This window comes from Dromiciops gliroides, chromosome 1 (genome assembly GCF_019393635.1).
Source record: "Dromiciops gliroides isolate mDroGli1 chromosome 1, mDroGli1.pri, whole genome shotgun sequence".
Lineage (NCBI taxonomy): Eukaryota > Metazoa > Chordata > Mammalia > Microbiotheria > Microbiotheriidae > Dromiciops > Dromiciops gliroides.
In genome coordinates this window covers 305,327,550-305,344,937 of record NC_057861.1, presented here as the reverse complement: position 1 = coordinate 305,344,937, position 17,388 = coordinate 305,327,550, and the positions used below count along the sequence as shown (strand labels likewise).

The following is a 17,388-nucleotide window of genomic DNA, read 5'->3' as shown; positions in this document are numbered from 1 at the left end:
TAATTTAAACTAACAGATCCAGTGTTGGGAGCACTATCTCCTGAAATATTATCTGGCAGTTATTACACAAGTACACTTCCAACAAAATGTACAGGTATGTGTGTTAGCCTGAGCATGAGGAAATAGCTGCATTAGCTCCTTTAGATGAGCCCCATTTAGTGGACTAGATGAACTATGTAAGAAGGTAAAGACATAACTGAAAGGGCTGCTTGTGATCAATACATTAGGAATTAAGACATTATGGTTCTGCCACAACAGTGAATGTTTAAAAGATACCGTGGATGAACAACACCCAAGTGGCCTAAGAGAATTAATGCACCTTCTGAGCATCTCACACCTTAGAAGCACAGGCATGCTTCATGTGATAAATGTTATAAAAATACTGAGTATAAGTTAAATTTTTGTATATGCACTAAAAGACCTATTTATTTAAAGGAAATCTGTAAAAGGAAACCTTTTATAATTTAAATAACTGGCACCTAAATTTACCTGCTTTTGTAAGTTTGGGATTTTTATACACTGAGTTTTCTTAGAGAAATGCTTATCTTCAGTTTGTTTAGTGAAAGAATGTTGTAGAGATTACTCCCCCAGAAGATATAACCTATTTGCCAATGATATTCAATCAGATATTCAGAAAATGTAACTGGAAATTTTCCAATGAAACCATAATTCAACCCATTTGTTCATCTAATATTTGTTTCTGGGGACCCAGATATTTTTGAAAAGAGTGACTAGTGCTTTAGAAAGTTAAAATGTCACAGTAGCTAGAGCCTATTTAAGGCAGAGGGTAAACTTAAGAGTTTTTATGTCCAAAAGCAGTTTAAGAGCAAAAAGCCAACCATCTGACCCCAAGACAACGAAACAAGATGAAAACTTCACTATCCATGTGAGTGATGGCTACGTAAGAGACAAAACTCTCCCATAATTAATGAGTTAGAGACTTCCAAATATGGATTAGTCTCTTTCACCACAGTCACAAGCTTGGGAAACGAAGCAGCACTCATTTCCAAAATTAAGAACAATGACAAATATGTACATCTTTTCCTTGAAAATAGAAATAACTGTGTCTTTTGGAAATTTTGCTAAGTTGAAATAAAAGTGAGGTTTATTATACAACTATAAGAAGTGGTTCAAAGTTCATTACTACTTTATTATAAAGCTGCATTGGAATGCTCTCAGTTACTACTTTCAATTCACCATTTGTAATTCTCAGCAGTCTAAGCAATAACTCACGTGAGAGATGAACCATGAGATTTCAAATAGACTGACCTGAACTCTTGGTGTTTAAAGGAGACAAGCTGGATTTGCCATTCAAATCTTAAGTGATTTATCCTTGCCTTTAGTATTCTGGCTCACAGGTACCTCATATTATTTTGGCTGGGAAATACCGAGTCTCCCATTTTAAAAGAGATGCCCTCACCTGTGGTAGAGCAACTGTACTGTGGATACTGTGTGAAAGCAATAGCCCTTTCAAGTCCATCTTCCTCCATTTCTTCAATTGCTTCTTCTGTTAAAGGATGGACATAGCGAAATCCAATGTAATATTTGTGAGGAGCTATTAAAAAGTACAAAGGGAGAGGAAAGAAGAAAAAAATCATTTTTGTAGGATTTTTTCATATTGATTTGTCCAGAATGCAATTCTCAAAAAAAAAATTTTTTTAAGTGAGGCAATTGGGGTTAAGTGACTTGCCCAGGGTCACACAGCTAGTAAGTGTTAAGTGTCTGAGGCCGGATTTGAACTCAGGTACTCCTGACTCCAGGGCCAGTGCTCTATCCACTGCACCACCTAGCCATCCCAGAAATTCTCATAATTAAAAAAAAAAGATTAATATAATTTCTGTGATGGTTGAAATTTCTAAGGTATTATAATGTTCCCTGGTGCTTAACTGGCTGTTGATTTGTACTTTCTGGGAATAAAGTACAATTTTCATAACAGTTCTTTAAATTCAATTTTTCAATTGCTTACCTGGTATTAACTGGGACAAATTGAAGAGCTCTCTCCTCCCATAAACATATATCAGTTTATATAAATAAGCACAAAAATAAGATGTCAAATTCCAAAGGGTCTTTGGTCAATGTATACTGATAGTGACTAGAATCATTGCAGCAATTTAATAAGCAAAGAAATGTATGCACACTGTGATTAGGTGACATGCCACAGATCAGAGTCTCATTGGTCCTAGTATCAATAACTGTGACATCTGAAGGGAATGTTGTTGGTGTTCTGTTGCTACCTCTTTTTATTCTCTCTCCACCATCTCTTTCTTACCACCTCCTTTTGTCCTGTTCCTCCTCATCCTTTTCTAATGTAATTCAAATAAAGCTTTCTTGGTGCTGATTTTAAGTTTACGTGTGCAAATTTCAAGTAACCAACTATAAAGAAGGTTGTTTTTCAAACAGAAGGAAAAGTATTTTAAAACAAAACATTCAGGAGGACCTGAGTTCAAATCCAGCCTCAGACACTTGACACCTACTAGCTGTGTGACCCTGGGCAAGTCACTTAACCCCAATTGCCTTGCCAAAAAAAAAACCAAAAAACAAAAAACAAAACATAACAAATAATTAGATTGCAACATGGAGCATTAAAGTTAGACACCAGGAAATAACAAAGATCTTGTCCTACTTACACAAAAATCCACTAAAAACCTGGGGATGCATATTGCCAGGAAACAGAATTAGTCACCAATGGAGTGTACAGAGTATCATTCTTTAAAGATTGTTGGGAGGAATTCATTGCATTGAAAGAACCGATCATGACCAATAAAATGTAATAAATCACTTCAAGAGGCCCTAGCCAGTCATACATGTCTCTGACAGGAAATGTGGTATAGCAGAAGAGCTCGAGTTCAAGTCTAGGGCCCTGTTTAGTATGACCAGACCTAAGTCACCTACCCTCTATGAACCTAAGCTCATCTATAAAATAACTAATCATATTTGCATGAGCTACTTCACAAGATAATTGTAAGGATGAAGTGAGAAACTGCAACACACATTATCATCAAGAAATACTATAGTTAACATAATCCACAATAATTTATTTCAGTTAGAAGCCATAGTGAGCTGCCATTCAGTCATACCAGGAGAAACCGCACCGTAAGATGAAATACAAATGAATGATTGTTCTAATACCACGGGGTTAATAAGGAAAGTGCTAACTGTCCTTTAAAAATAACATTAAGTCCCTATTTTTCAGTTACTCCAGATGATTTGAAATGTTACAGCCCAGATTTATGTGGGATTTGCTTTCTAATCTGTTTTGAGACAAGATGACGATCAGTTTGACATTGTAAAGTCTCTGAATGTTGCAGGTCATCAACCATTTGCTAACATTTGCTTTTCACCTGCCAAGCATCTGAAAATTGTAGACCAACTATCTGAGGTCAGGGGAGTTCCCCAAATGATGCAGACTAAATGAGGTGTGGAAGCTGCACTGACAGATAAAGGCAGGGTGGGTAACCACATATTGAAGTTAGAGAGAGCCAAATACACTGGAAAGAATAGATAATGCTTCCTGAACCACCAATTTAAAGAGAACTCATGAAAACCTATTTTAGAGAAAGTAACTGTAAGATCTCCTAGACTGGGCTAGTCTAAGACATTACAGTGAATGCTAATCATATATAATTATGGACCCTGAACAATACAGACTGGCTTAACTTTGTGGATATTACAGAGGGAAATGGGAAGAAAATGTCAGAAAGCTCATGAGTATTAATGAATATAATGACAAAATATAACATCCATTAAGTGACATAAGAGCCAAGTAAAAATTCAACCTTTAAACTATTTGATCATAACTATGACTAAGAAACAAGAAGCAAATAAAGAAAGTGAATTTTTTACACAAAACTATTAATTTAGATTTTAATTTGTAAAATTCTTTGAATAAAAAATTTAAAGTAGTGTAATTTGCTATTTTTATGTTTAACATACACAGTATGCAAAATAAACCAAATGTGCAATAGTAGCTTTTTTTCTTTTGCTAATCAGCACTTTGTTATTTGGACTTTCTATTTTTCTCCTACACTTGAACCAGGAGGGCACCCTGAGAGAGAACCAGAAGGTGGCATGTGCCAGGAAAGTCAAACCATTTTGACCACTACCCCCCCCTCAAACTGATAGAGACAATAGAGGATCCTAAATCCAAGAGTCCTGGGAAAAGCAGTGCCTCACAGACTACTCCCAGCTTCAGGCACAGCCCCTGAAATCATCATCCTATTTAGCAACCCCTATGGAGATGAGACCTCAAAATTGCTTCTGTAAGGGCTAACCTCCCCTCCTAAGCTCACCCCACCCCCGATAACTATAGATACTGAAGATATAGAAAAGAAAGTCCTTGGCATTGTTGAATGGGTCAAAACCAGAAACAAATACATTCTTATCAGTGGAAATGACTTTAGAGAAGGTGCACTGTCATCCGCTTTGCTGGCACTGAAAGCTAAGGACCATTAGACATTTCCATCTGACTTTCAGCTGAAACTATATACACACACCTGTATACATGCATGTATGTGTGCATGCATAACACATATACACATAAGTATGAGTTATATGTTATACATATACATGTGTGTGCATGTGTATATACATAACATTGTCTCAACTAGAAGAATATGAGCTTCTTAAGAGCAGAGGTTATCTGCTTATTTATTTGTATCCCAGCCATTAGCATAGTGCTTTGCCCACAGTAAATACTTAATAAACACTTTTTCATTCATTCATTCATTGAAACACTAATCACACACACACACACACAAACACGCACGCACGCACACGCATTTTATTCCAAAGATTTAGGACAAGTCTGAAAATGTCCATGGAAGCTATCAGCTATACCTGTTTCCCCAAATAGTAGGAATATATTTTTAAAAATACTGGTACCAGGGCAGCTAGGTGGCGCAGTGGATAAAGCATTGGCCCTGGATTCAGGAGGACCTGAGTTCAAATCCAGCCTCAGACACTTGACACTTACTAGCTGTGTGCAAGTCACTTAACCCCCATTGCCCCGCACAAAAAAAAAAAAAAAGTTTTCCCAGTTCTACCAACAACTTGTTATGTGACTAGCCATTCACTTAACAACTTTGTGATTCATTGATACAGTTCTACCCCCATCTACCTCAAAAGGGCTAAATTAAATAAAAAATAAGGAGGAAATACCTTTCCTATTTAGAGATAATAAGTGATATTTTATAGTATTTGTCAAACATCTTTACAGCAATTATTGTGATGATTACACGAATATCTCCTATCAGGGTAAAATTTTCCAAGAAAGAGACAATAATGCTGACTTAATCCTCCCATCTACAAGGTTGTCATTTTTTTCTTTGCAGCAACACAACATGGGTTAAAACGATGAGCTATCCCAGATTAGGTACATTTACTACAGGACATTTCCTGGGACACTGTAATAAAGGACAGAAAACTGAAATCTAAGATTGTCCTGTCTAATCCGGGATGTCTAATCATTTTGTCCCCGTGGTGAGGGAGAAGACCCTTCTCTCCCTCATCTATATTCTAGCCTGACCTCTTTGCTTGTACCTGACAACTCTGTTTGAGACTATTATGGTGATGGGTGCTATAGTAACCCATAAACAGATAAAAATGGCACTTTATGCCTCCACTTTCCTCTGAAGACAGCATAGTAATTGCAGATCTAATTTGTGTTAAACCTTTTATCAGTGATAAACTGTTAATGACTACAGAGTTCATTCCCAATCGAGTAGGTGTGAGTGGAGGTCAGCCAAACCTCCTTCACCCAACATTTAAGAAGATGCATTGTGGCATTTGAAACAGAACTGTGTAAGAAATGCCCTTGAGCTACGGCTAAAGCCAAGAAACACACCTAACATCCAGGAATGCGACTGAACAATTTTCCAAGTGAGTTGATATGCCAGGAGGCTACTGCACCGCACACAAAAGGGAAAAAAGAGCTTCTTAAAGTGTCATACCTGATGAGGCTGACTGAAGTCTTCTCAGCTTGGTCCAAGAAGAGCTGACCTTTTCCCTCAATCCAACCTTGCATGGCTAGAATGTCTCATTATGGAATAATTTTGCCCTCACTTCCTGAAATGCTTTTATCCCTGACCTGCACCTGGTATATTTTCTACCTATTCATGATTTGGTGAAATGTTTATATAGCCTATTGTCCTGTATATATACATCTGTGCCAGTATTAAATGTCTTAGATAAGCAATCACTTGGCACAACAGATCAACATTCTCCTTCCAGTGTCTACTACAGTGGCATGTACAACTATAACTTAATAAATGTTTTTAAAATGATTATGTCACCTAATCCTGGAAGTAGTAGTTCACTAGTGGTCATGGTTTAAATGATGCCAAAATAACTTGGCTATAAACATTAATTTTGTTAGGGGTCTACTCAGAAGGAAAAGGTTGTAGGCTAAATAAGAAAACAACTGTAACACACATCCTATATATTTCTTACAAAGGCAATTTATTGCCCTTACAAAGAATCCTTTATTCATTGAGGCTGGGATTTTCTCCCTTTTTGTTGCTGGTAAGTCATTTTTCAGTCATGTCCAACTCTCCATGACCCCATTTGTGGTTTTCTTGGCAAAGAAAGTGGAGTGGTTTGCCATTTCCTTCTCCTGCTCATTTTACAGATGAGAAACTGAGGCAAACAGGATTAAGTGACTTGTTCAGGGTCACACAGCTAGTAAGTGTCTGAGGCCAGATTTGAACTCCAGAAGATGGGTCTTCCTGACTCCAAGCCAGACACTCTATCCACTACACCATCTAGTTGCCACTGATTCTTCTCTATGATGCAATTTATCTTTATATAGCCTTTGAGTGCCTTCAAAAACCAAGAATCCGGGCATTTAAAAAAAATCTATATTGTAGGAACTCAAAAAGAAGAATATTCACTAAAGTATATGTATTAACTCCATAAATAACAGAGTTCAGGGCTCCCATCCTCCTTCCCCAGCAAAACACACTATAAGATCTGTGTTTATATGTGTGGTAATGCACACACACACACATACACACACACAGAGGCATACACTTATTACATTTTTATGCAATTTTTTAACCTTTCTGAAATATTTTAACATATATTTCATTAACAAGGTACCTGTATGTGGAGAAATCTCATCCAGAAGCTTTATCATGCCTTCTCCTTGCTTGGTAGTCCACTTTTTGATTGGTGAACCACCTCCAATCTTACGGTACTGCTCCTGAATTTTGGGAGTGCGACGCTTGGCGATGAATGGAGCCAGTTTGCTAAATCATTCAATATTCAGGTAAGTTGACTTTACTTCACCCTGGCAGGCTGAGAAACATTTTTCACCCAAGAAAGAAAACAAACCAAAAAAGAAGAGACTGACCAGATAAAGTTGAAAAATCCAATAGCTGGGTCACTGGAAAAAGTTAGTTCTTTTAGCCCAGAGTAGTAGAGCAGAGCCAGACAGTCTGACAATCATCTGCTGCATGGGCCACTCTGGCAACACACCCTGAAATCACACCTGACTGTAGTTCCAGACCAAATGATCAGTTTGGGGGATTGTTGCTCTCTTATTTTGGTTCCTCAATATACCAAAAGCTATAACATGGGAAGTCAAGCTATGCACAAGCCCTCTGTACAAACTTTTGAAAACCTACATATTTGTTTTTGCAGGGCAATGAGGGTTAAGTGACTTGCCCAGGGTCACACAGCTAGTAAGTGTCAAGTGTCTGAGGTCATATTTGAACTCAGGTCCTCCTGAATCCAGGGCCAGTGCTTTATCCACTGCGCCACCTAGCTGCCCCTGAAAACCTACATAATCACAATGAAAGTGAGTGGCAACATCAATTGGGGAATGGCTGGACAAGTTGTGGTATATGAATACAATGGAATACTATTGTGCTATAAGAAACGATGAGTAGGAGGAGTTCAGAGAAACCTGGAGGGTCTTGCGTGGGCTGATGATGAGTGAGATGAGCAGAACTAGAAGAACATTGTACACAGTATCATCAACATTGAGTGTTGATCTACTGTGATGGACTATATTCTTCTCACCAATGCAATGGCACAGAAGATTCCAGGGAACTCATGATGGAAGAGGATCTCCAAATCCAAGAAAAAAAAAAAAAGAACTGCGGAGTATAGATGCTGAATGAACCATACTATTTCTTTTGTTTTTGATGCTGTTGGGTTTTTTTCTATTTTGAGGTTTTTCATCATTGCTCTGATTTTTTCTCTTATAACATGACTAATGCAGAAATAGGATTAATGTTATTAAGTGTATATATATATATATATAACCTATATCAGATTACCTGCTGTCTAGGGGAGGGGGGAGGGAGGGGAGGGAGGGAGAAAAATCTGAAACTGTAAAGTTTGTGTAAACAAAAGTTGAGAACTATCTTTACATGTAATGGAAAAAAATAAAATACTTTATTACTTAAAAAAAAAAGTGAGTGGCAACCACTGCTTTACTAAATATTTAGCTAGGAAGCAGTTTAGTTACAAAGGTATGCCCCACTTAACACTGGTCCAACCAACATTATTTCACAACCTTGTTAAGAAATTCTAACAAAACCCTTTAAAAGAGTATCCATTTGTGAAATTTATAACACTGTTCCTATTAAACAGTTGCTCCCAGTAATGATGTCTTGCCTAATGTGCTTTCACAGAACCAATTAAAGAGGATATGCCTGTGTAAGCACAGTGCTTTGCACATACACTTAATAAATGTTTCTTAAACTGATATGAAGTGAATAACAGATTTATTTATGAGGCAATTTGAATTTGGGTTTCTGGGACTATTTATTTAAACAAGGCAGAGAGGATGCTCTCTGTGGAGGAAAGGGTCAGACAAGAAGATATACCACAATTCATTCTTTTTATGTGGAAATCTTCTCATGTCATTTTCTAACAACTTAAATAATAAAACAGCTCTACTAACATCTCCATCCCCTCCCAAAAGAAAAAAACTGCATTAAAATAGTCATGATAAAAATAATGTGCTTTCCTTAGCAAACATGAATATGCTTAAAAGCCGAGAGAGAGAGAGAGAGAGAGAGAGAGAGAGAGAGAGAGAGAGAAGGTTATAGAGAGATGGATATCTTACTCTTGTACAGGAAGTGACATCAGGTCTCTGTCCAGGAAAAGCCTCAGTAAGAAGTCATGAACATCTCCCAGTGTCTCTGGGCCTCCCATGTTTAGCATTAATACTCCAGTTTTAGGCTTCCTATTTAAAATAAAAGTTGGCATAAAAATGTTATTTTCCTTCAGAACTTAAAATATACTTAAGCTACCTCTATCTCACCAAACTTTAATGGGATATATGAAATCAATTCTTGTATAAAAATATGAATTAATATATAAAGATTCATTTACCACAACTATTTTTTTTGGTCATACAGTACAATCATGTTGAACATATTTCCATATTAGTCATGTTGTGAAAATAAAAATCAGAACAAAGGGGAAAAACCACAAGAAAGAAAAAACAAAAAGCAAAAAAAAAGTGAAAATAGTATGCTTCGATCTGCATTCAGACTCCATAGTTCTTTCCCTGGATGCAGATAGCATTTTCCATTATGAGTTCTTTGAGGTTGTCTTGGATCATTGTATTGCTGAGAAGAGCTAAGTTTATCACAGCTGGTGATCATTACAATATTGCTGTTACTGTGTACAGTGTTCTCTTGGTTCTGCTCACTTGAATCAGCATCAGTTCATTTAAATCTTTCCCAGTATTTCTGAAATCTGCCCACTCATCATTTCTTACAGCACAATAGTATTCCCGTTATATTCATATACCACAACTTGTTTCGTCATTCCCCAACTGATGGGCATTCCCTCGATTTCCAATTCTTTGCTATCACAAATGCGCTGCTATCAATATTTTTGTACATGTAGGTCCTTTTTTCCTTTTTATGATTTCAATGGGATACAGACCTACTAGTGGTATTGCTGGGTCAAAGAGTATTCACAGTTTTATAGCTCTTTGGGCATAACACAATTATTCATGTTAACAAATACACATCAAGGGACAGCTAGGTGGTACACTGGATAAAGCACCAGCCCAGGATTCAGGAGGACCTGAGTTCAAATCAGGCCTCAGACACTTGACTTATTAGCTGTGTGACCTGGGCAAGTCACTTAACTCTCAATGCCCCACAAAACAAATGAACGAACAAATGAACAAACAAACAAACAAATAAAAAAATGCACATCAAGTTTCCATCACTTCCTATCATCAACTTTCCCAACTCTGTACTTTCTTTATCATGAAATCCATTCACTGTAAGGTACTAGCCTTCAGCCCAGGTTGAATATGAAAAATCTTGGATACATACAGAGGTTGAATACAACCAATTCTCCATTGAAACTGAAATGAGGCTCAGTGTGTATTTCAGCCCTTTTGAGGCTGAAAGTCAAGTCAAAAATATAAAATTGGTTAGAAAAAGATACTATGAAGAGATGAATTTATCTTGGGGATTTACTAAGCAATCTTTGTCCTTTCTACAATTCAAGATAACAGCTTCATAATACATGATGATTCAATGAAATCTCAAATTGGCTATTTTTTGCCAAGTCATCATTCTTGCATATGACTCCAGCTATAAAATTTCCTTGTACAAAATATGGTTGCCAGATATTTTACACAGATCACAGAGTAATTAATACCAGTTCCAAGAACCTCTAGTAAATTTACACATGCCTTTTTTATTGTTTTCTCTACTCTTCCATTACATGTTTTTGTCGGGGGGCAGCTAGGTGGCGCAGTGGAATAGAGCACCGGCCCTGGAGTCAGGAGTACCTGAGTTCAAATCTGGCCTCAGACACTTAACACACACTTACTAGCTGTGTGACCCTAAGCAAGTCACTTAACCCCAACTGCCTCACTAAAAAAACAAAAAACCAACATGTTTTTGTTGGCCAATTAATTTTTTTTGTTTTCAAATTTTATTTTTTGAACTTAAACAGCAATGGAAGGAACACAGAGAATATAAAATGACAACTATATAAAACCACAAGTCTCTATTTAAAACTGCCCATTTTTTAAAGTACATAATACTTCTACATGTTACTTTCAAAACTGTCCTGCTTCCCTGTGATTCCTTCTGAATCTCCTTTTATTTTCTTCTGTGCTTTTTAAAAATAATGGTTCAGTGGCCCTCTTTTAGGAGAGGGCATCATATTGCTGACCTTGCCACCCTATCCTACCCTCCCCCAATAAAAAAACTGAAATGGAGAAAAGCAAAGGGAAAAAAACACCCTTATACAAATTAAGTATAATTAAACAAAATGAATCTACACAGTGTCTCTCTCTGTACCTATTATGTAGTCCATCACTTCTAAGATGTTTCAATATTTCCCCTCTGAAGACATGGTTGGTTACTGAATTGGTGAGGTGTTTTACCTTACAATGTCATTGTCCTTGCATAAATTTTTCTCAAGGTTATACTAATTTCACTCTGAATCCTTATTTCCTGATATTCTCTACAATGGTAAACACTGCTTGTTCTTGTTTCTCCTTTGACCTTTTAGTCTCCTTTGCTGAATTCATCATCCTGCTGCCATCTACTAATCCAGAGTTTATTAGGATTCTCTCTCTCTCTTAAGATGATGATGATATCAGCTTTAATGGCTCTAATTAATATGTCTATTCAGGGGGCAGCTAGGTGGCTCAGTGGATAGAGCACCGGCCCTGGAGTCAGGAGGACCTGAGTTCAAATCCGGCCTCAGACACTTAACACTTACTAGCCGTGTGACCCTGGGCAAGTCACTTAACCCCAATTGCCTCACTACAAAAAAAAACAACAACAAAAAAACCAAATATGTCTATGCAGACAGTTCCCAAATCTATATCTCCAGCCCTGAACTCTCTCCTGAGCTTGCGTTCTGCATTATGAAATGTCCCCTAGGCCTCTCTATCTCCTATTGGAACCTCAAACTCAAAGTGTCCAAAATGGATATTGTTATATTTTCCTCAAAACCCTCTCCAAAGTTATCCAATCCTCTTAAGGATACCATCATCCTTCTAGTTATCCAGTTCTCAACCTTGGAGTCATCCCTGAGTCTACCCTCTTCCTTACCCTAAATATACAATCAATTAGCAAATACTGGTAATTTTACAACTTCAACTTCTTTTGGATTTCTCTGTTCCCTTCTCTCTACTTACCCAGCTTATATCCTAGTTCAAAGTTTCATCATTTCTGAAATGGATTATTGCAATAACTTCCTAATTTTCATCTTCCTGCTTTTAGTCTCTCCCCCTCTCCAATCTATCCTACACAGAGTTGTCAAATTCCTAAGACATATCTGACCATATCACTCACTCACCTACTCAAAAATCAGTGGCTTCCTCTTTCATCTAGAAAAAAGTACCAATTCCTCTGTCCAACACCCAAAGCCTATAGCAATCCAACTCCCACTTATCTTTCTAGTCCGATTTCATATTACTTTACTCCATTAGTCAAACTGGCTTATCTGTTGTTTTCCAAATTGAGTATTTCATTTCCCACTATCTGTGGCTTTGCTTTTTTGAAAAATTAAATTTTTTTAAATGACTAAAAATCACTTTTCTGTCTCACATTCTCACCATTGAAAAAGAAAATAAAACCAAAACATTTGTAACAAATATTCATAGTTAAGCAGAACAAACTCCCATACTGATCATGTAAAAAAAAAAATCCATCACATTCAGCATCCTGATTCCATCACTTCTGTCAGAAGGTAAGTAGCAAAACTTCCTCACTGGTCCTATGGTAGCATGGCTGGTCACTGCATTGATTAGTTTTTTCAAAGTTGTTTTTTTTTTTAACTATGTTGTTATTTTGTGAATTGTCCTGGTTCTACTCACATCACTCTGTGTGTTTTTTTTTTTTTGAGATATTTTATTTTTTCCGTTACATGTAAAGATAGTTCTCAACTTTTGTTTATACATGCTTTACAATTTCAGATTTTTCTCCCTCCCTCCCTCCCCTCCCCCCCCCCTCCCCTAGACAGCAGGTAATCTGATATAGGTTATATCTATATATATCTATACATATACATATAGATATATATATATACACACACATATATATACACATAATAACATTAATCCTATTTCTGCATTAATCCTGTTACAAGAGAAAGAATCAGAGCAGTGATGCAAAACCTCAAAATAGAAAAAAAAAACAACAGCACCCAAAACAAAAGAAATAATATGGTTCAATCAGCATCTATACTCCACAGTTCTTTCTTTCTTTTTTTTTCTTGGATTTGGAGATCCTCTTCTATCATGAGTTCCCTGGAACTCTTCTGTACCATTGCATTGGTGAGAAGAATATAGTCCATCACAGTAGGTCAACACTCAATGTTGATGATACTGTGTACAATGTTCTTCTGGTTCTGCTCATCTCACTCATCATCAGCTCACGTAAGACCCTCCAGGTTTCTCTGAACTCTTCCTGCTCATCATTTCTTACAGCACAATAGTATTCCATTGTATTCATATACCACAACTTGTCCAGCCATTCCCCAATTGATGGGCACCCCCTCAACTTCCAATTCCTTGCTACCACGTAAAGAGCAGCTATAAATATTTTTGTACATGTGGGTCCCTTTCCCCCTTCCATGATTTCTTTGGGCAAAAGACCTAAAAGTGGGATTGCTGGGTCAAAGGGTATGCACAGCTTTATCGCCCTTTGGGCATAATTCCAAATTGCTCTCCAGAATGGTTGGATCAGCTCACAGCTCCACCAACAATGCATTAGTGTTCCAATTTTCCCACAGCCTCTCCAACATTTATTATCTTCCTTTTTTGTCATTTTAGCCAATCTGATAGGTGTCAGGTGGTACCTCAGAGTTGTTTTAATTTGCATCTCTCTAATCATTAGAGATTTAGAGCATTTTTTCATATGGGAATAGATAGCTTTGGTTTCTTCATCAGAAAACTGCCTGTTCATATCCTTTGACCATTTCTCAATTGGGGAATGACTTGGATTCTTATAAATTTGATTTAATTCCCTATATATTTTAGAGATGAGGCCTTTATCAGAAGCACTGGCCTCAAAAATTGTTTCCCAGCTTTCTGCCTCCCTTCTAATTTTGGATGCATTGCTTCTGTTTGTACAAAAATTTTTTAATTTAATATAATCAAAATCATCCACTTTGCATTTTATAATATACTCTATCTCATGTTTGGTCAAAAACTGTTCTCCTTTCCAAAGATCTGATAGGTACACTATTCCTTTCTCTCCTAATTTACCTATGGTATCACCTCTTATGTCTAAATCATGTATCCATTTTGACCTTATTTTAGTATAAGGTGTAAGATGTTGGTCTAAGCCTAATTTCTGCCATACTATCTTCCAGTTTTCCCAGCAGTTTTTGTCAAATACTGAGTTCCTATCCCAGAAGCTGGAGTCTTTGGGTTTATCAAACACTACATTACTAGTGTCATTTACTACTGCATTTCCTGAGCCTAGCCTATTCCATTGATCTACCACTCTATTTTTTAGCCAGTACCAGATAGTTTTGATGACTGCCGCTTTATAGTAAAGCTCCAGGTTTGGTACCGCTAACCCACCTTCCTGTGAATTTTTTTTTCATTATTTCCCTGGAGATTCTTGATTTTTTGTTTTTCCAGATGAATTTTGTTATTATTTTTTCTAGCTGTATAAAAGAATTTTTAGGTAGTCTGATTGGTATGGCACTGAATAAGTAAATTAATTTAGGCAGTATTGTCATTTTTACTATATTAGCTCTGCCTATCCATGAGCAATTGATATCTTTCCAATTATTTAGATCTGATTTGATTTGTGTGAAGAGTGTTTGGTAGTTGTGTTCATAGAGTTCCTGGGTTTGTCTTGGCAAGTAGACTCCCAAGTATTTTATATTACCTACCGTTACTTTAAATGGAATTTCTCTTTCTATCTCTTGCTGCTGGACTTTGTTGGTCATGTATAGAAATGCTGATGATTTATGTGGATTTATTTTATATCCTGCTACTTTGCTAAAGTTGTTAATTGTTTCAAGTAATTTTTGACTTGATTCTCGAGGATTCCTTAAGTATACCATCATATCATCTGCAAAGAGTGATAGTTTTGTTTCCTCCTTGCCTATTCTAATTCCTTTAATTCCTTTCTCTTCTCTGATTGCTAAAGCTAACATTTCTAGGACAATATTAAATAATAGGGGTGATAATGGACATCCCTGTTTCACCCCTGATCTTATTGGGAAGGCCTCTAATTTATCTCCATTGCATATAATACTTGCTGATGGCTTTAGGTAGATACTGTTTATTATTCTAAGGAAAGCTCCCCCTATTCCTAAACTCTCTAGTGTTTTTATTAGGAATGGGTGCTGTACTTTGTCAAAAGCTTTCTCTGCATCTATTGAGATAATCATATGATTTTGGTTGGTTTTCTTATTGATGTGGTTGATTATGTTAATAGTTTTCCTAATGTTGAACCAGCCCTGCATTCCTGGTATAAATCCCACCTGGTCATAGTGTATTATCCTGGTGATCACTTGCTGTAATCTCCTTGCTAATATCTTATTTAAGATTTTAGCATCAATATTCATTAGGGAGATTGGTCTATAATTTTCTTTCTCTGTTTTTGCTTTGCCTGGTTTTGGTATCACCACCATATTTGTGTCATAAAACGAATTTGGTAGAACTCCTTCTTCACCTATTTTTCCAAATAATTTGTATAATATTGGAATTAATTGTTCTTTAAATGTTTGGTAAAATTCACCCGTAAACCCATCTGGCCCTGGGGATTTTTTCTTAGGGAGTTCATTAATAGCTTGTTCAATTTCTTTTTCTAATATGGGTTTATTTAAGGATTTTATTTCCTCTTCAGTTAACCTGGGCAGTTTGTATTTTTGTAAATATTCATCCATTTCATTTAGATTGTCAAATTTATTGGCATACAGTTGGGCAAAATATTTCCTAATTATTGCTTTAATTTCCACTTCATTGGTGGTAACATCACCCTTTTCATTTTTGATACTGGTAATTTGGTTTTCTTCTTTCTTTTTTTTAATCAAATTAACCAGTATTTTATCTATTTTATTGGTTTTTTCATAAAACCAGCTCTTAGTTTTATTGATTAGTTCTATAGTTTTTTTGCTTTCAATCTTATTGATTTCTCCTTTAATTTTCAGGATCTCTAATTTAGTGTCTAATTGGGGATTTCTAATTTGTTCTTTTTCTAGCTTTTTAAGTTGCATGCCCAATTCATTAATCTCCTCTTTCTCTTTTTTATTCATGTAAGCATTTAGAGCTATAAATTTTCCCCTAAGCACTGCTTTGGCTGCATCCCATAGATTTTGGTATGTTGTCTCATTATTGTCATTCTCTTGGATAAAGTTATTGATTGTTTCTATGATTTCTTGTTTGGCCCATTCATTCTTTAGAATGAAATTATTTAGTTTCCAATTGATTTTCATTCTACTTTTCCCTGGCTCTTTCTTACATGTAATTTTTATTGCATCATGATCTGAGAAGGATGCATTTACTATTTCTGCCTTTCTACATTTGACTATGATGTTTTTGTGCCCTAATACATGGTCAATTTTTGAAAATGTGCCATGTACTGCTGAGAAAAAGGTATATTCCTTTCTATCCCCATTCAATTTTCTCCAGACATCTACCATGTCTAACTTTTCTAGTAATCTATTCACCTCTTTCACTTCTTTCTTATTTATTTTTTGGCTAGATTTATCTAATTCTGAGAGGGGGAGATTCAGATCCCCCACTAGTATAGTATTACTATCTAATTCCTCTTGTAACTCATTTAACTTCTCCTCTAAGAACTTGGATGCTATACCACTTGGCGCATACATATTCAATATTGATATTACTTCATTATCTATAGTACCTTTAAGTAAGATGTAATTTCCTTCCTTATCTCTTTTAATGAGATCTATTTTTGCCTGCACTTTGTCTGAGATAAGGATTGCTACCCCTGCCTTTTTTACTTTAGCTGAGGCATAATATATTCTGCTCCAGCCTTTTACCTTTACTCTGTGTGTATCTCTCTGCTTCAAATGTGTTTCTTGTAAACAGCATATTGTAGGGTTCTGGTTTTTAATCCACTCTGCAATTCGCATCCGTTTTATAGCAGAGTTCATCCCATTCACATTCACAGTTATTATTACTGACTGTCTATTCCCCTCCATTCTATTTACCCCCTTTGTACTTTTCCCCCCTTCTTTCACCCTATTCCTCCTCACCGACGTTTTACTTCTTACCCCTGCCTCCCCCAATCTGCCCTCCCTTTTTATCACCCCCCTCTCTTTTCTTTACCCTTTTCTCCCTTGCTTTTGTCCTCCCTTCTCAGTCCCCCCCTTTCCCTTCCCCTTTTGTTTCCCTAAAGAGTGAGTTAAGTTTCTTTATCCCAATGAACGTATATGTTATTCCCTCTTTGAGTCAAATCTAAT

The 17,388-nt window shown here is 36.5% G+C and overlaps 1 protein-coding gene across 2 annotated transcripts in view; it reads right to left on the bottom strand.

The window, feature by feature from the left end:
• Nucleotides 1-17,388, bottom strand: part of FECH (ferrochelatase) — a 46,387-nt gene that overhangs the window by 15,195 nt on the left and 13,804 nt on the right. For both annotated transcript variants that reach the window (XM_043975303.1, XM_043975302.1), the window contains 3 exons: nt 9,074-9,193; nt 7,096-7,244; nt 1,421-1,555 (listed from right to left, as the gene is read on the bottom strand). In XM_043975303.1, the coding sequence (XP_043831238.1) occupies nt 1,421-1,555; nt 7,096-7,244; nt 9,074-9,171 (382 nt within the window). In that variant the 5' untranslated portion in view covers nt 9,172-9,193. The remainder of the gene's footprint in view (nt 1-1,420; nt 1,556-7,095; nt 7,245-9,073; nt 9,194-17,388) is intronic.